This window comes from Musca domestica, unplaced genomic scaffold (assembly GCF_030504385.1).
Source record: "Musca domestica strain aabys unplaced genomic scaffold, Musca_domestica.polishedcontigs.V.1.1 3, whole genome shotgun sequence".
Lineage (NCBI taxonomy): Eukaryota > Metazoa > Arthropoda > Insecta > Diptera > Muscidae > Musca > Musca domestica.
The window spans coordinates 6,660,790-6,680,945 of NW_026712299.1; the positions used below are offsets into that span (position 1 = coordinate 6,660,790).

Below are 20,156 nucleotides of genomic sequence, written 5' to 3' on the forward strand. Positions count from 1 at the left end.
GTTGTATGTGCAAAATTCCATATTATTCGGGCTGATATTACACGTTTGGCGCACAATAAAAGGCAAATCGGACGAAGATATATATGGGAGCTATATCTAAATTTTTACCGATTATCTCCAATTTCAATAGGGTTCGTCCTTGGGCCAAACAAATGTTGTTTGCAAAATTTCATCTCAATCGGATAATATAATAATAAATGCGACCTGCATTTTGTTCACAAGAATACATGGACAGACGGACGGACGGACAGACGGACAGACGGACTGACATGCATAAATCAACTCAGAAAGTGATTCTATGCAGATCATCAAAAGGAACTATGGTTCTATCTCGTTTCCTTTTGCCTGTTACAAACAAATGCACAAAGACATAATACCCTGACCACCTTGTGGTGTAGAGTATAAAAATAAATAAAATCCGTTAAAAATTCTGTTAAAATCTTAAAAATACCGAATGTAGCCGTATATTGGGATCTATATGACTACGTGGACCTGCCTAGGCAACTTTTGTCACAAGCTATTACAATATTCAAATGCGAAACTTGAAAAAAATCTGTTTATAATGTTTCGTTCGGAAGCTAGAGTGATTTCCACAGACGGACAGACAGTCAAAATCCATATTCCTAAATAAATTGTTGACACACAAAATCAGAGATGTGACCTGTATATTTATGCATGGAAATTTGACAAGGTAAATTACAGAAAATGCCGAGCTGGGAATGCTGCTTTGAAATGAGGATACCTTTATTTCATTGTACCATGATTCAGAACATTGAAATCATCCAATCCAATTTAAGGTTTCAAAAAAAGAAAAAAAAAAACATAGCTATCTGTATTTACGACCGTTCGGAAGGCCAAATTAAGCTTAATATCCGTTGTCGTAATCAGAATAATCATTCGTGTGTTCCACCGGTGCATACTCGTATGGGTTGAAGTTATCGCTTTCAATAACATTGTTATTGTAATAATCGCCATCAGGCAAGAGGAATTTCTTCGGCTCTTCTCTCCAGCCTTCGGGAATATCAAATTCGAAATCACCTCCATTGGCGGGATAGTTGCTTAGTGGATATTGCATAAACGGCTGCCTATCAATCGGCAATTGTTGCTGATAGTTGTAGGTATTCGACCTGCCGTTATAGATTTTTAGGCAGTGCCCACATTGCCGTGGAACGCCGTTTCGCATTATGTATACGTATGGCAAATGGAGACAGTAGTCGCAGTTAGGTTGAGGAGACACTTTTTGCGTTCCACAAGCTACAAATGGCCATGCCGGAGTGTATGAACATTTGCTTGGTCTTGATTGAGGCAAATATCTTCTTGGTTGGACTGGTACATATTTCACAGTTTCATGGCAACTGTCAGAGCCATACTGATCCGTATAATCTGAATTAGAATCACAGACAGTTATCCTCCTGGCTTCCATGACACGGCTTTTACATTTCTTGCCACAGACGCGATGACGTTTTCGGCTACAACGTGATCCAGTCGATAACTGGTTCGTCTCGCAATCCCTCGATGGTCGCAAAACAATACAGCATGGATCCGTATTTTTATAGCCCAAACCGAACTTTCCTCCCACTCTAGACTTGGCAACCTTTTGATGCAAGTTCACGTTATTGTCGTTATTGAGGGTTACATTGCCTCCATTTTCTTCGATTGTGTTGTGTATTTGGTTCGTCAGCCGAACCACGTTCGTCATATTAACGGATCTCGGCTGGGTCAGTAGAGTATCGTTCACACCCTGCACTAGGTGGTCACCCCTTACCAGATCCGGGCAAATTGGACATCTCTTCAGGCACTTAACAACATCCTTATCACCCAGACAGGCCTGTTTGCATTTGTCACTGTTTTCGTGACACTCTATGTATTCCCTCAAAGTAGGTAGGTCATAATTTTCCAGTTGAGTACGGATGACAATTGGATTGACCGGGACAGTATGTTGATAGGTGGTGCTACCTCCATCTGCGATCAGTTGTTTGTCTTCGGTCGCACTTAGAGAGCGGGTGACGAGTAAAACTGCCAACAAGTGCAAAAGTACCTGAAGGGAAGAGTGTGAATCATAGCGATTTTTTAACCTTTGACATTATTAACCTACCTGAACGGCCATTTGGTGAAGTTTCTTCCTAAGCGTGTACCAACCACTTTGGCTGCTACCTTTTGACTAACCAATAAAAAAAGTTTCGACTGAATTTATTATGAAATTCATTTTGAGAGCTTTTCGATGTTAGCATACATTAATCAAAAAATCGGAATGCACATAATTTGCAAAGATTTGTTGGTAGTACTTTTCCGATAATACATAAATTAATAAAAATCTAATCTCAAAAAATAAAAATTTTTATTCGACTTTGTTTTCACAACAAAAACAAAATACAACTTTATGGAATGCATGGTAGAATTAAGAAGGTAAGGCCATGCAATCATATGTTTAAAATTTTTTCAAAATTTTTGAATTGAATTTAGTTTTGAATTGTTTGTTGTAAGGATCGCTATGGGTATGAAGATAATGATTAGCGATGTTCGTCCGTCTATCCGTCTGTGGAAATCACTCTAGCTTCCGAACGAATTAAAGTAGATTGATAAAATTATACTCAAATGTATATTATGTCTACAGGATTTTTTATATAGAAAATGGGTCCACGTCTTCGTATAGCCCCCATTAACGGTACCTTCCGATATTCGGTATTTTGATTATTTTAGCGAAATTATTCACCGAAATTGTTTCAAATTTGGTATTTGAAGTTCAAAACAGACGCTACAGCCTGTGACAGAAAATTGTCTGGGCAGGTCCACGTCTTCGTATAGCCCCCATATAACGGCACCTCCCAATATTCGGTATTTTGATGATTTTCGCGTCATTATTGACCGGAGTGGTTTCAAATTACGTATTTAGAGTTCGTAATGGATACTACAGGCTGTGACAGAAAATTGTCTGGGCAGGTCCACGTCTTCGTATAGCCCCCATACAATGGTACCTCCAGATGTTCGGGATTTTGATGATTTTAGCGACAATATTCATCAGAATTGTTTTAAATTTGGTTTTTGAAGTTCGTAATGGATACTACAGCCTATGACAGAAAATTGTCTGTGCAGGACCACGTCTTCGTATAGCCCCCATATAACGGTACCTCCCGATATTCGGCATTTAGATGATTTTAGCGACATTATTTACCGGAATTGTTTCAAATTTGGTATTTGAAGTTCGTGATGGATACTACAACCTTTGACAGAAAATTGTCTGTGCAGGTCCACGTCTTCGTATAGCCCCCATATAACGGAACCCCCGATATTCGGTATTTTGGTGATTTTAGCGACATTATTCACCGGAATTGTTTCAAATTTGGTATTTGAAGTTCAAAACAGATGCTACAGCCTATGACAGAAAATTGTCTGTGCAGGACCACGTCTTCGTATAGCCCCCATATAACGGTACCTCCCGATATTCGGCATATTGATGATTTTAGCGACAATATTCATCGGAATTTTTTCAAATTCTGTATTTGAAGTTCGTAATGGATACTGCAACCTATTCCTATATAGGTTGTGACAAAAGTTGTCTATGCAGGTCCACGTCGACGTATAGTCCCTAATATGCGGCTTCATTGGGGTTTAAAGATTTTAACAGAATTTTTAATAGATTTTAATTTTTCGAAAATTGCCAAATTTGTACCAAATGATGGAGGGTATTCAAAGTTCGGCCTTACAGCTTGTTTACTCGATATTAATTGATGTATTATCGGAAAAGTACTTCCAACAACTCTTTGCAAATTATGTGCATTCCGATTTTTTTTGACTAATGCATGCTGATATCGAAAAGCTTTCAAAATGAATTTCATAATAAATTCAGTCGATACTTTTTTTTGGTTATCCACAAGGTAGCAGCCAAAGTGGTTAGTACTCGCTAAGGAAGAAACTTCACCAAATGACCGTTCAGGTACGTTAACAATGTCAAAGGTAAAAAAAACGCTATGATTCACTCTTCCCTTTGGGTACTTTTCAACTTGTTGGCAGTTTTACTGGTCACCAGGTCTCTAAGTGCGACCGAAGACAAACAACTGATCGCAGATGGAGGTAGCACCACCCATCGAAATACTATCCCTGTCAATCCAATTGTCATCCGTACTCAACTGGAAAATTATGACCTACCTACTTTGAAGGAATACGTAGAGTGTCACGAAAAAAGTGACAAATGCAAGCAGGCCCGTCTGGGTGATAAGGATGTTGTGACCTGCCTGAAGAGATGTCCAATTTGTCCGGATCCGTTAATATGACGAACGTGGTTCGGCTGACGAACCAAATACACAACACAATCGAAGAAAATGGTTGCAATGTAACCCTCAATAACGACAATATAGTGAATTTGCATCAAAAGGTTGCCAAGTCCAGAGTGGGAGGAAAGTTCGGTTTGGGTTATAAAAATACGGATCCATGCTGTATCGTTGTGCGACCATCGAGGGATTGCGACACGAACCAGTTATCGACTGGATAATGTTGTAGCCGAAAACGTCATCGAGTCTGCAACAAGAAATGTAAAAGCCGTGTTATGGAAGCCAGAAGGTCCACGTTGTCTTATAGTCCCTAATATACGCCTACATTCGGTATTTTAGGATTTTAACAGAATTTTTAATGGATTTGATTGTTTTTGAGAAGTGCCAAAATCGTTGCAAACAGTGGAGGGTATGCAAAGTTCGACCAGGCCGAACTTACAGTTTTTTTACTTTATATATATATATATATATACATACATACATATATATATATAAAGTAAAAAAGCTGGCAAACAAAGAAATTGGGTACATTTTCACATTGCCATAGGTCAACAGTTTGAATTTGTTGAACATTTTACTAACGCATCAGTGTCTCAGAAACGTTACTTGTCAGGTTTGTGTCATCGATAAATATACTTTCTATTGTCAACAATAAGAGAAATAAACCAGTGCATATTTTATGGAGTTGGCTGAATATTTTGAGCACAGACAAGAACTAAGAGGGAATTACAAAACAAATAAGGTTGGATTTAAAAAGTAACTATTGTTCTGAAATATAGATGGCGATGGTAGTTCAGATATCTATTTGCTTATGTAAATCAAACGAACTTAAACCCAGATGTGTAGGTGCGAATTTAAATTCTAAATAGAGTTGTAGTATATATTTATAATTGAAAAAATCGCATGCGATAAAAAATATGACAACAATTGGAAAAATGTAACGAAAAATATTCACTTTTTTATTGGCACATTTTTACGCGATTTTCTTTGATGTTATCCTTTCCTGGCAAGAGGCCATTCCGAATAGATGATAATTGTGAAAATCAGTCTAGCGGTTCTTGACTTATCAGCGATCTAATTAACATTCCCTTCTTTGATATATGAGTTTGTATATATTTTGCTATATATGCGAGATTTTGGCTATGCGCATCAATGTAACGGTCAGAAGTGACATTTCCGTATATTTGTGATTTCGCCAGGACAAAAAATATTAGCGGTTTAGTGGAAAATTTCGTATTTTTTACAAAAAAAGTTATGGTCCATTTTAACCGCTAAATGTGGTCCAATGACCATCCAAATTTATACGCTTCTGCCCAGTCCTAAACTCTAACTACATGCAAAACCTTGCGCCGATTGGTCCATAAATGTGGCCTGTAGAGCAACTGCAAAATCAAATATTTTTTTCTGTTTTTGGTCCATTTCAACCCCTAAATATTTTGCGATCATCTCCAAAAACAATAGGGTTCTATTCTGACCCTAACCCCACCTCTATTTTTAATTTCGTGGGAATCGGCCATAATTGCAACCTGTAGCTTGATTACAAATTAACATGGACAGACGGACGGACGGACATACATAGCTAGATCGACTCAGTTCGACGAGATAGGAAGATCCATATATACTTTCCTATGTGGGAAACCAATATTTCGAGGTGTTACATAATTTTTGGCCCAATCAAACTTATAATACCCCCAACACATAGTGTTGTAGGGTATAAAAACAGTGTCAAAAACATAACAGAAAAACTCCAAAAAAACAAAAAAAAAACAGTAGCAGCAAAAACCTTAAAGATGCTTATCGTCATTTGTTAAAGCTCAACGAGACAACAACAACAATAAATAATAAGAATATCAAAAACCGATTAAAAACCAAGTTTTAAGAACAACTGTTTTGAAAATTTCTGTTGATATTTGCTGATTGATGTTTCAATCATGACAGAGTAAAAAACAAACGATAGTGTTCGAAAAAAAAAAAAAAAAAAAACAAACGATAGTGTTCGACCCATTGTGTGACCCTGTCTCTTTAAATAAATTATTTGTTTTTGTATTGATTTTATTGATAATCGGCTCTGACGTGGCCATAGCTACTATACATAACTTCATCCGATGTCATGTAAATTGTGGATCGAAAGATGTAATTTAGTAGTGGTCTCCAAAATGCTTTAACCTTTAACTCCTGAGGTGGTGTTAAATTTTACCCTCCCTTCACATTTTCTTAAAATTCTCTATTCTATTACAATGAATAAAAATTTTGTTTACATTAAAAAAAAAAACATGTTTTTTTACTTATAAGTTAAGTTAAGTTATATTTTATTGAGTCTTTTTTTTATCAATAAGATTACAATTAAAAAAAACAATATAAAGGAATCCTTAAGACTATAATGTATTATCCTAATGTCAAGAAAAGTTATACAGCATCATGCTTCATTTAATAAAAAGACAATAAAATGTAAACATCTGGTGTGTTAATGGACGCCCTTGCTCCCGGGACTTTTACATAAAAGAGAAAATCTTAAATCTAGGGTTTAAAACTTAAAACTAAAACTTACATCTAAAAATAAAAACATATGAAAAAGAACAAAACAATAAAATAACAATAATAATAATAAAAAGGTACGCAATAGCTACCCACGATGAGTCCCGGCGAGCGCCTTTTCATAAAAGCAGGTAATGCCTGCCTGATCCTCATTTGAAAACCCCAAAGGAGAGAGATATTGTGTGTTTGACAACCCAAAGTTTCTCTGACTATTAATTGCCTCTATCATATGAGCATTTTCATGAAATTCCAATCTTAAATTAAACTTATCCAAAATATCAAAAGCGTAGGTGGAAAAACGCTTTAACTTTGATTTGGAATAAATATAGTTATTTGAATATCTTTTATTTCTACTGCTAAAATTTTTCCCTATACACAACCTTAAAATTTTTCTCTCCAGCATCTCAAGTTCCTTCATTATCGTCGGTGATATATTGAACCAAATTGGAAATGCATAACTAATTATTGGTCTTATGCAGGTTTTGTACAAAAGAATTTTGGTGTTGGATGGTAAAAAGTTGTTACAAAAAAGTTTTAGAAAAGAATTAAAGATTTTTAGAGCTTTATTTCGAACTTTTCTCACGTGAACATTAAATTTAAAAAGTTTATTAAACTCAATACCTAAATATGTGACAGAGTCTTTGAATGGAATTTCTGTACCATTCAAAACAAGTTTTAATGTCTTACTTTCGGGAACAACAAACCGTTTGCATTTCCCAGAAGCATTCCTTATGCAAATGGCTTCACATTTTGAAGGGTTTATCTTGATACCCCATTTATCAAAATATTGATTTACTACGCGGAGATGTTGCGAGATATCTGCCAAAGCAACAACAGGCGATTCGTGGTGCGAATATAGCAAGGAATCGTCAGCATACAAAATACTTTTGGAGTGTTCACGATCGTGGGGGAAATCACTCATAAAAATATTGTACAGATGGGGAGCTAAAACCGAACCCTGAGGGACACCACAGTTCACATCTGAAAGCTCTGACAACTTGTGTTTAAACTGCACGCAAAACTGTCTTCTTGTGAAAAAACTTTTAATCAGCTTTATGATCTGAGGATTAAATCCAATGTTTATCATTTTCGTCAATATTCCATAATGAGAAGCATGGTCAAAAGCTTTTTCTACGTCAAGAAAAACAGCGACAGTACATTTTTTATCCCTTAAATTTAGAACAATATCATTATGAAATTTTGTCATTGCATCAACTGTTGAATGGCCCCTCTGAAACCCGAATTGTGAATTTGGAATATATGGCAACGATATTCCGTTATCCATTTTTTCCGAATAACTATCTCGAAAAGTTTGCCCAAATTTGAAAGTAAAGATATAGGTCTAAGATTTGAAATTTCTTCGCTGTTGGCTTTTTTCTTAATGGGAATAATCTTGGAAATTTTCCAAGAATCAGGGAAATACCCATTAGAAATGCAATTATTAAATATAATGGTTAAATACTCGAAAGCTTTGACGGGAAGTTTGCGAATAATAAAATTCGAAAGACCATCGAGTCCGGAAGACTTTTTATTCTTGATAGCTGCTGAAATGGCCATCACTTCATCTAAGGTTGTAAGACTTTCGCATCCTTCTCTATTTCTGGAATCCACGTCATTTGAAAATGAAACACTATGTTGAGGAAGGTTGGCAATGAAACCGTTAATGAGTTCTTCTTCAGAAGGTTGGTGTACTGGCATATTATAAATACTTGAAAAGAACAATCTTAAACGGTTGAGACATTCAGCCTCATTAGTAAGCGTTGCTCCATCAATTGATAGTTTTTGCAAGGGAGGCGTCTTATGATGTCCAACGATCTTAAAAACTTGTCTATGTGCTTTCGGTCCAGGCTTAATTCCACGGAGTTTTTCCCTGAAAATTGAGACCTGTTAAAACATACAACATACAACTTTAACATACAACTTTACTTTTAAAAAACAAATTATTATTAAATAAAATTTTTAACAAAGTTTTTTTTTCTGTAAAATTTAGAGGGGTACAATTTACCACCACGTTATAAAATATGTCACCTCACAAGTTAAAGGTTAACGAAACTCATTTTGTAACCACAAGTTTCAAAAGGCGTTGACCATAATGCACCATAAATCCTCGATAACAAGCAGGGTTTACATTGTTATGGGTGATACTCTAAAACCTGAACTTTTGGTCTACAGGAGACAATCGGATGAAAATGAACTTCGCTTTTTTTTTAATAGTCAATAAATAATATTTCAAATGCCTGAGATGTAGAAATGTTTCACTAATGATCCGTTACACCAACTTTTACGTTTCAACATGTCGGAGGTATTAATGCTAAATATAAGTTAAAATCGATCGTGAATTGTAATCGTACATAATAGGACACATTTCCAAACCACCGCCAAATCTCAAAGACAGACATTATCAGCTATCTAATTATCAAATTTTCCTCTATCCCATCACCCAAAATCAAAGATAGTAAAATTCTGTACTTTTCGTTCAATTATCCCGAAACAATCTCCATATATCCAGGCTACACATGAACAACGACCCAAATACCGAATTTCAGATTTCAAGCACTATCTGTTCATTCAATACCAAATTGTTTTAAATTTTGTACTATTTAGTACTTTTCGTGCAATTGTAGTACACATTTCCATAACAACCTCCATATCTGAATTCCAGATACCATTATAGACCTCAATATCAAATTTGATGATTCAGGCCTGTCCCTTTACCCAATAACAAAGTTAGTATTATTTCGTACTTTTCGAACAATTATACACATACACACATCTCCAAAACTACTTCCATACTATAACCACAGATACAAACAACCATTTGAATATTAAATTTCAGAGTTTTATTTATTATTTATATTCCTTTAACTGAGACCAAATGTAGTACTATTTAGTACTTTTCGTACAATTATACTACGCGTTTGCGAAACCACTTGTATATGTCAAGGCTACACATGAACAGCGACCCTAACACCAAATTTCAGATTTCAAGCACTTTGTGTTCATCCAACACGAAATTGTACGACATATAGTACTATAAAGTACTTTCCGAACAATTATACTACATATTTCCATAACCACCTTCATAACATAGCCACATATAGTACTATTTAGTACTTTCCGAACAATTATAGTCCATATTTCCAAAACCACCTCCATACCCCAACCGCAGACCCCCAGAGGTACCTAAATATCAAATTTTACATTTTTCTTTCTATCCCTTCAAGCAAAACCAGATTTAGTACCATTTAGTACTTTTCGTACACACTTACATATGTCAAGGCTACACATGAACAGTGACCCTAATACCAAATTTCAGGTTTCAAAAACTGTCTGTACACCCAATACCAAATTGTACCAATTATAGTACTATTTAGTACATTTTTCCAAAATCACCTTTTTATCATCAACCTGCCACCAACAGGGATCCCAATACAACATTTTAAAATTCCAGTTTAATCCGCATAACAAATTCTTCCACATTTAGTATAGTTTAGAACAGTTCGCTCACTTAGTACACATTTCGAAAATCACCTTCATATACCAAACTTTTTTTCCAACCTTGATTCTCGTATCAAATTTCAAGTTTTTAACTCTATCCATTCACATAATAGCAAATGGTACCATTTTAGAAGTTTAGAACACATCCTCGGAAAATTTCTATCATCGACTGGATTCTATTATCCTCAATCACGCATTTTTCAACTGTTTGTTAGTGACCGGTAAAAACTATCTGACAACATTTAAAATTTAAAATTTAAACAAGGAAAAAAGCGGTACGTTCGGTCGGGCCGATCTTTAAATACCCTCCACCATTTGGAACGATTTTGACAATTTTCAAAAAAAAAAAAAAAATAAATAAATAAATAAATAAAATCCGTTAAAAATTAATAATAATGTATCTAAAATCATCAAAATTCCGAATATATGTTATATTGGGGCTATACGAAGACGTGGGCCTGCACAGACAATTTTCTGTCATAGGCTGTATCCATTACGAACTTCAAATACCAAATTTGAAACGATTCCGGGAAATAATGTCGCTAAAATCATTAAAACACCGAATATCGCTTGGTACCGTTATATGGGGAATATATGAAGACGTCGACTTGCACAGACAATTTTTTGTCTTAGGCTGTAGTATCCATTTCGAACATCAAATACCAAATTTGAAAGAATTCCGGTAAGTAATGTCGCTAAAATCATCAAAATACCGAATATCGGGAGGTACCGTTATATGGGGGCTATACGAAGACGTGGACTTACATGATCCATTTTCTGTTTGATTCTGTAGTATCTATTACGAACTTCGAATACCAAATTTGAAAGAATTCCGGTAAATACTGTTGCTAAAATCATCAAAATATCGAATATCGGGAGGTTCCGTTATATGGGGGCTATTCGAAGGCGTGGACCTAAATGGTCCACTTTCTGTTTTATTCTGTAGTATCTATTTCGAACATCAAATACGAAATTTAAAACAATTCCGTTAAAGAATGTCGGTAAAATTATCAAAACCGAATATCGGGATGTAGCGTTATATGGGGGCTATACGAAGACGTGGACTTACATGATCCATTTTCTGTTTTATGTTGTAGTATCCAATACGGACTTCAACCAATTTTGAAACAATTCCGGTAAGTAATGTCGCAAGATCATGAAAATACCGCATATCGGGAGGTACCGTTATATGGGGGCTATAGCAAAACGTGGACCTACGTGGCCCATTTTCAATACCAAAAATCCTGCAGACGTAATACACATTTGAGTAAAATTTTATCAACCTACTTCATTTCGTTCGGAAGCTATAGTGATTTCCACAGACGGACGGACAAAAAAATATATACTTTGTGGGGTCTAAATACCCTCCATCTATGGTGGAGGGTAAAAACACGAAACAGTTTGTGTAATTGAATTGAATAATTGAAAATAATTGGCTGTCCCAAATTGTGACCTAAATTTTTCAAAAATATTTTTCAATTGTAAAGTTTTTCCAGTGGCAACATCATTCATAACAATGCCCCACCTAATGTGTGTTTGTGTCTAAGAAAAATAGTTAAATATAAAATATCCTAGGCACAAACCTATCCACATTGAAATGTGGTAACACTGTAGCCTTTTCTAATTTTCGAGTTAAAAACACGTCATCATATGTTTGTATTGTCGTAATTATTATTTTATTTACATCGCAATGATAAAACAAATGTAGATATATATGTATGTATATTGATAATAAAAAATATGTACATAGGTTAAAACGAAACTTAAAAAAGCATTCGATACTTAAGAAAAAAACAAAAAATAAATCAGGAATAAAAAACAGGACATTGTGCACGATGTCTCTTCGATTTACTTTACAAAAGTTTACATTTTCAGTTATTGTTATTGTTGTTGCTGTAGTTGTTGTTATCTTTTCGTAACGGATTAAATTTAAATTCTCTCCTCTCATCTGCAGTTACTTAAAATTGTAATTAAAATCTAAAAGTGCGCGCCCCACCAAACTGCTGCTGCTGCGCCTGGGCCAAGGAGCCATGACCAAAGTGCAGGGCACTCGCTCTGGCCATTTCGGAACGTGTGCGGGCCTCATTGGCATTGTGACGTACCATGTCATTGCTAATATAGCCCAAGGAACCGGAACCTAAATGGATTTTTCCATCGGGTAGGCGGACCAAACCCAAACCACCAGAACCCAAAGCAATTTGGCCGCTTGAACGGAACGATGTGTGATACTCTTGCTGTTGTTGTTGGGCCACAACATTTGAATTGGCCTTCGATTCGAACTGGAATCCAGTGGTGAGGGGAGCAATCGCTCCCGTGCCGGTGGCACCAATCAAAGCACGGAAATCATCATGGACCAAGGGTGGCAAGAAGGGTTGGTTATTCTGGGCAATATCATTGTCAATAATCTCAATTACGGAATATTGCTTCAATGGTCGTTCTCCGCCACCGGTACCGGCCGGATGAATAATGGCGGTCTTGCCGAAGGGAATACGCAAAGGTTGTTGTGCCGGGGCATTGGGATCCAGGGCAGCACTGCCAGTTGGTGGACCAAAGGTGCCCAACAAAATTTCGCCACCACCGCTGGGAGCAGTGGGTTGTGAATAGCTTCCGCCGTTGCCACTTCCCGTCACACCATATCCCGAAGTGCCACCTGTTGATGTTGGTGCCGATGATGGACGATATTGTTGAGCAATCTTATCAATGTCCGTTGGCTTGAAGGTGGCCGGCAATAGAGTCGTGTGGGGAGCACCATGACCCGGGGTTGGATGCGTCTGATACAGTGCCTGTTGGGTAAGTGTTACCTTTGGCCGAGCTGTGGGTAGTGGCGGAAGATCTGGCACAGCTGGTAGAGGTTTTACCGTTGGCAGCGGTGGAAAGAAATGTCCGGTGGCAGCGGGTTTGGCATATGCATAACCATCGTCGATAAGTTTGACTGGTTTGTCATAGCTATATTGGGAATTGACAGCCACCAACAAGCTGCTGAGTACCACAAGCGAATACGTCATATGGCGTGTCATATCTGTAAAGAGAGAATTATAATTTTATTGTTAATATTTTTTTGGTTCAAAATTTAAACATTGTTGGAGAAAAAAATAAACGAGTTTGAAGGTTTTGAGAGAGATATACTCTCTCTCTCTCTCTCTCTGCCTATGACTATCTATATATAAAAGAGTAGTTTAAAGCAAAAGTCAGTTTGGAGAAAGATATATTTACTCTCCCGGGAAAGTATTTTTTTCTTGGGACAGATCTGGATACCCTGGATATAGACCCGGATCTATAAAACCGATATGAACTATATACCATTTGAAAAATATGAAAATAATGAAAACATATTTCGTGAACTCCAAAAACGGGGAATTTTCCTATTTTTGGAGGACTTAAAAAAAAACTGGGACAAAAAATTGATAATTTTAATATAATTTCCGAACCCCATCAAATTAAATTAAATAAAGATTTTTAATAGCTTTTAAATTATATATTATTCATATCGATTTTGCAGATACGGGACTTGAACCCAGACTTTCGGGCGCAAAAATCTGGTTATCCGGGTCCGTCTCCCAAGAAAAAAATACTTTAACAGAATTAGGGAACAAATATCTACTTCCAGGAAAAAATAAAAAAAAGAATGCGTAAGTTTTTACTAAACTAGAGTTCTTCCCTAAATCGTACTATATTTGGTACAATTTGGTATTGGCTGAACAGATAGTGTTCTAAATCTGAAATTTGGCATTAGGGTAGCTGTTTATGTGCTGGATGGACATATGGAAGTGGTATCGGAAAAGTGTATTATAATGGTACGAAAAGTATTTATTGGTATTATGTTTAGAAATGGGTGGGCTAGAGATAAAATTCTCAAATTTGATATTGAGGTCTTTGATGGTATTTGGGTTTAAGATTTGGAGGTGGTTTTGGAAATGTGTACTATAATTTTTCGAAAAGTACTAATTGGACTAAAAACGGTATTGGGCGAAGGGTTCGTATTCCCAAATTTGATATTGAGGGGTCTGTTGGTATCTGGAATCGGGATATGGAGGTGGTTCTGGAAATGTGTACTAAAATTGTACGAAAATTACTAAATAGTACTAAACCTGGTATTGGGTGAAGAAATAAGTCTGAAAATCCTAAAATTTGACATTTAGATTACTGATATTATCATGGATTGATATTTGGCGGTGGTTTGGAAATGCTTCCTATATTTGTACGAAAAGTACTAAATAGTACTAAATGGTACTAAATTTGGTATTGGGTGAAGGAATAGATCTGAAATCATCAAATTTAATATTTAAGTCTCTGTAGATATCTGGAATTGAGATTTGGCGGTGGTTCGGAAATATGTCCTATATTTGTACGAAAAGTACTAAATCTAGTATTGGGTGAAGGGATAGGGCTGGTATCCTCAATTTTTATATTGAGCTCTTTGTTGGTAAATGGAAATGAGTTATTCAGATAGTTTTGGAAATGCGTACTATAAAGTACTAAATAGTACTAAATTTGGTATTGGGTGGAGGAATAGAGCTGAAAATGGAAGTGATTTTGGAGATTTGTACTATAATTGTTCGAAAAAGAATAATTGGTACTAAATTGGGTATTTGGTGAAGGGATTGTGCTGGAATCCCGAATTTTGATATTGACGTCTTTGTTTGTATCTGAAATTGAAATATGCAGATGGTTTTGGAAATGTGTACTATAATTGTACCAAAAGTACTCAATGGTACTTTATTTGGTATTGGATGAAGGGAAAAAGATAAAATTTTGAAATTTGATATTTAAATTACTGAAGGTATCAGGTTTGAGATTAGGCCGTGGTTTGAAAATGCGTCTTATATTTGTATGAAAACTACTAAATGACACTAAATTTGGTATTGGGTGAAGGAATAGAGCTGAAATCCTAAAATTCGAATTGGGTGAAGGGACTCTGCTGGATTCCCGAATTTTGATATGGAAGTCTCTGTTTGTATCTGAAATTGAATTATGCAGATGTTTTTGGTATTGGATGAAGGGATAGATATACAAGTCTGAAATTTCCGTTCCATTTGAAGGCCATAATGCGTGCCAATTCGAACAAATCTAAACTTTTTCTGAAATTTAATGCTATTTCCGACATTTTCTCATTCTTTCATTCGATAAAATTTAAAAAAAAATTTAAAAATGATGGCATTTGTCTTTGTTGCAGTTTTTTATCTCACCCTATAATTGATATCACAAGTCACAAGTCTCCCTCATAAACTTGTTATTATTATTTAAAGTTTTGTTTTCAATTATTGCAAAATTCTTTTAATTTTATTTTCGGTAAATACTTATACTCATTATACCAATAATTGCCATTTAACTGTATTTTTAGATGATTATACAACGCGTGCAGCCATCGCCAGAGTAGATGGGCTCGTCTAACATCTGGATGGCAACTGCCGATGGGGCGTAAAAACTGGTCTATGGTTATTTTGTTTGTTGCTGTTGTTTTTTATATTCTTGTTAATATATAACAAACAAAAAAAAAAATTATAAAAAAAAAATTATAAAAATTATAAAATTATTTATTCTGGTATTTTTGTTGGTGGGGTACATGGGAATAATTACGTTAAAATAATTTGGGCTTTTCCTGTTTGGGGTTTCGAGGCGGGGAATTTTTCCTCAAAATGTGATGATTTATATAAAATCGAGGTAAAATATACAAAATTCAAACCTCAAGCATTTTTCAGGTTGGTTAGTAGAAAAATTCCATTTAACGACGGATCACCGATTTAAAATTAAGAGCTCCGTAAAAATCCTTATTACAAACCGGTTTACAAACCCACAAATCTGGTTTAAAACCCGCACAAAATCCGTATTCGTAGCAGGCCACTGAAAATCAGTTAACCCGTTATTTGTTGATTTTTAATGACTAGATAAGAGCTCCTTATTCCGTAGGAAGGGTCCATGTTAAATAAAGGATTGGCTAACCGATTTGTAATGAGTTTTTTTTTTTGGCTGGAAGGCAGCTGTGTTTTTATCAGCCTGTATAACTCACAGTTTCAACCCTTATAGCTTCCCTATATCATATTTATACCCTGCAACACTATGTGTTGGGGGTATTATAAGTTTGATTGGGCCAAAAATTATGTAACACCTCGAAATATTGGTTTCCCACATATGAAAGTATGTGTGGATCTTCCTATCTCGCCGAGCTGAGTCGATCTGGCTATGTATGTCCGTCCGTACGTCTGTCCATGTTAATTTGTAATCACTCTACAGGTCGCAATTATGGCCCGATCTTCACGAAATTTAGAATGGAGGTGGGGCTAGGGTCAGAATAGAACCCTATTTCTTTTGGAGATGATCGCATAATATTTAGGGGTTGAAATGGACCAAAAACTGAAAAAATTCCTTATTTACAGTTGCTCTACAGGTCGCAATTATAGACCAATCGATGCGAAAGTTAGCATGACTCTAGATCTTAGGGCTGGGCAGAAGCCTTCCAATTCCAACAGTTACGTAGATGCCGATAGTAAATATATCGGATATATATAGCGAAATATATACAATGCATATATACAAAGGAAGGGGATGTTAGCTAGAATGCTTATATCTCGAGAATGACTGGACCGATTTTGACAAATTTTGTCAATTCAGAATGCCCTCTTGACATAAAAGTATAAAATCTAAAAAAATCGCAGAAAAATATGCCAATAATGATGTTTATATAGATTTTGTAGTATTTCGTGACATGTTTTTATTTTTTCATATTTTTTATCGCATGCGATTTTTTCAATTTGACTTATAATATTGAAGTGTATATTTTGTAATATTTTTTTCACCTTACAACACAGGTTGGGGTTATTATATACAGATTGCAATTATTATCCGATCCTCACGGAAATTTTCGCAAGGGTAGGTTTAGGCTCAGAAGGGCTAGGCCTATTGTTTTCAAAGATGTCCGCAATATATTAGGGGTTGAAATGGACCAACAACTAAAAATTTTCCTGATTTTGCAGCCGTTATAAAGGTCACAAATAGAAACCAGAGGACACGAAATCTCGCATAAAGTTAGAGTTTAGAACAGCGGGTACAATGGACCACTAATTTTGTGTGGAAACATACCAGCATTACTTACAGGCGATATCCGAAACACACAAAAGGCGAACTTCAGGCTTTTTTATGCTGATTTCTTTGACGAATATCGTAGAGAAGCAAATGATATAGATGCGTCTCAATTTGGATATAAAAAGGGGTATCTTGCTTTTGGAGATTTATCGTAAAATATTTAGGGGTTCAAATGAACCAAAAACCGAAAAAAATCCCGATCACACAATTGAAGACAATCGACACGCCTGAGAAGAGAGTTAAGGACAGCGAAGAATTCTAGCATTTTTGTTGACCATTGGATTATATTCAGCTTTAAAGTGGACCACACAACTAAAAGCACGACGGAGAGCGTAAATATTGGGCAAAAGTCCCTGGTGACATAATTTCAAAAGCGAAATCATCCAAAATGGATTTGGACATAAGGGGGCTGCTAAGATATTGTAGTGTTGTAGGGTATCACATGGTCGGCCCCGCACGACTATAACCTTTGCATACTTTTTTTTCTCCGTTGTTACGGAGTGCATATTACGGCTGTGGGTAACAAATACTAGAAATCGGATGAATAGTTTATATCGGAGCTATTGCTATAACTGAACCCATCTTCACCAAATTTGAGATACTAGCTTCTAGACTCAATTCGGTCGTAAGTGCTAAATTTCATCCCATTTGGGTAAATATTAGACGATTGGTGCACAGTAAAAGTTAAATCGGACGAAGTTATATATGGGAGCTATATCCAAATCTGAACCGATCTCGATAAAATTTAGCAAAGGTATTTCTGAGCTGCATTTGATATATTTCCCCAAATATTGTTGTTACAGAGTGCATATTACGGCTGCGGAGGACAAAAATAACAAATCGGATGAACAATATATATTGTAGCTATAGCTATATCTGAACCGATTTCGATCAAATTAGGCATACTTATTTTCAGTCCGAATTTGGTTGTATGTGCAAAATTTCATACCATTCGGGCTGATATTACACGTTTGGTGCACAATAAAAGGCAAATCGGACGAAGATATATATGGGAGCTATATTTAAATTTTTACCCATTATCTCCAATTTCAATAGGGTTCGTCCTTGGGCCAAACCAATGTTGTTTGAAAAATTTCATCTCAATCGGATAATAAATGCGACCTGCATTTTGTTCACAAGAATTCATGGACAGACGGACAGACGGACTGATACGCATAACTCAACTCAGAAAGTGATTCTATGGAGATCCTCAAAAGCAACTATGGGTCTATCTCGTTTCCTTGTCCATATTACAAACAAATGCACTAAAACATAATACCCTTACCACTATGTGGTGTACGGTGTAAAAACTATCAATAGTGTGCCAAAAACTAATGATTATAAGGTGAGAGAATCATTTTATCTCTGTTATATAATTTCGATATTGTCCACTCCTGAGAGTAATTAGTTCAAAATTAAAAATGTTGAATTAAAATTTATAAAGAGAAAATATTTCACTTTTAATAAGTTTATTTATTATTATTTTCGCGTTTCGAATACTTGTATTGCCTGTTTGTTTGCTCATCTATCAGCTACATAATAAAGTGTAATTTGCATCTAAAATAAACGATAATATTGAAAAAATCGATTTTGCTACTAATCAAATTTATTAATGTCATAAATTCAATACAATTTCAAGTTTACTATACTATATACTGTAATTGGGAATCTTACAGGTGTTTCAATTGCAAATAATGTTTGATAAAGATTGTATAGCACTGCATTTATTTGGGGGCCTTTTATTTGTTTCTATTTATTTGGTTTTAATTTTTAAGATTTTTTTAAGAATGTGTTCTAAGAGTCTCGATTATTAAAATAAACATTTCATCTAGAAATGAAAGGAATTGGGTTCCGAAGGCATTTTAGGCTTTTTAAAATCTACAATCTACAAAAAATCTTCTACAATTCACTCGATTTTTAGTCCCAAACCTAAAGTTAGATTTTTTGATGAGAGGACGAGTAAGGAAAAATAGTGGTCTAATATTTTCTATGTTCGCTATCGACATAAGTCGGATGTACATAAATATTATCACGTAACATGTATAACTTGCTTCAAAAAATTGAACTTTTGTGGGGGAGGTACCAGAAGGAGTGAACCAATATTTTTCATTTTTACATTTCCTCTAATATTGACAAACATATTTTTATTCAATAATTTGAAGAAAATTGGAAATTAATTTAAGGACCAGACCAGAACATGTTTTAGGGTAGGATCAGAAGGAGTGGTCCAAAACTGTCCATTCCTGCACGTCACTTTAACGATATAAATATTAAAATTATTACCAATTATGGACTATATCGTGTACTCCTCTCGGTTTATTTATGAATTTGAAATTCGAGTTAATCTAGAATATTTCTCAATTTGACAATTTACAAAAAAAAAATATTGTTTAAGAAAGATTTTGACTTGTTTGGAGATTTAGAGGTGTGTAATTAGGTGCAATCCCAATTTGGTCCATTTCGGGAAATAATACCATGCACTCCTGCAAAATTGTTATTTTTGGAATTTGCCCTACATTTACGACCACTATTTTGTTCTGATAGGTAGTAACCAAAATTCACACAAAAGTTGTAGTCTATTAAATCGGCTTAGCATTTCGAATGGTCATCGGATAGTAGGCTATTCGAAATGCTAAGCTTCAGTCCTGTCATAAAGTCTATGCTCGTGCGAAATTCAGTGTCAATTTGTTTTTAATTGTAACCTTTTGATCCACTGCATAATAAGGAACATTTTCAGTGTTTGATCCACAACCCCTAATTTTTTTGCGATCATCT

General features: G+C 35.4%; 2 protein-coding genes across 3 annotated transcripts in view; both read right to left on the minus strand.

The window, feature by feature from the left end:
- Window positions 1-718: 718 nt before the first annotated feature.
- Window positions 719-2,239, minus strand: LOC101892943 (uncharacterized). Its single transcript, XM_011295930.2, has 2 exons — window positions 2,096-2,239; window positions 719-2,038 (listed from the first exon to the last, which is right to left on the minus strand). The coding sequence occupies exons 1-2, from the start codon at window positions 2,105-2,107 to the stop codon at window positions 866-868; spliced, it is 1,185 nt and encodes a 394-aa protein (XP_011294232.2). The 5' UTR covers window positions 2,108-2,239; the 3' UTR covers window positions 719-865.
- Window positions 2,240-11,950: 9,711 nt separating this feature from the next.
- The window catches only part of LOC101893121 (uncharacterized), a 66,537-nt gene continuing 58,331 nt past the window's right edge, over window positions 11,951-20,156 (minus strand). For both annotated transcript variants that reach the window (XM_005175883.3, XM_005175882.3), the window contains one exon: window positions 11,951-13,320. In XM_005175883.3, coding sequence (XP_005175940.1) covers window positions 12,272-13,318 — 1,047 coding nt within the window. In that variant the 5' untranslated portion in view covers window positions 13,319-13,320 and the 3' untranslated portion in view covers window positions 11,951-12,271. The remainder of the gene's footprint in view (window positions 13,321-20,156) is intronic.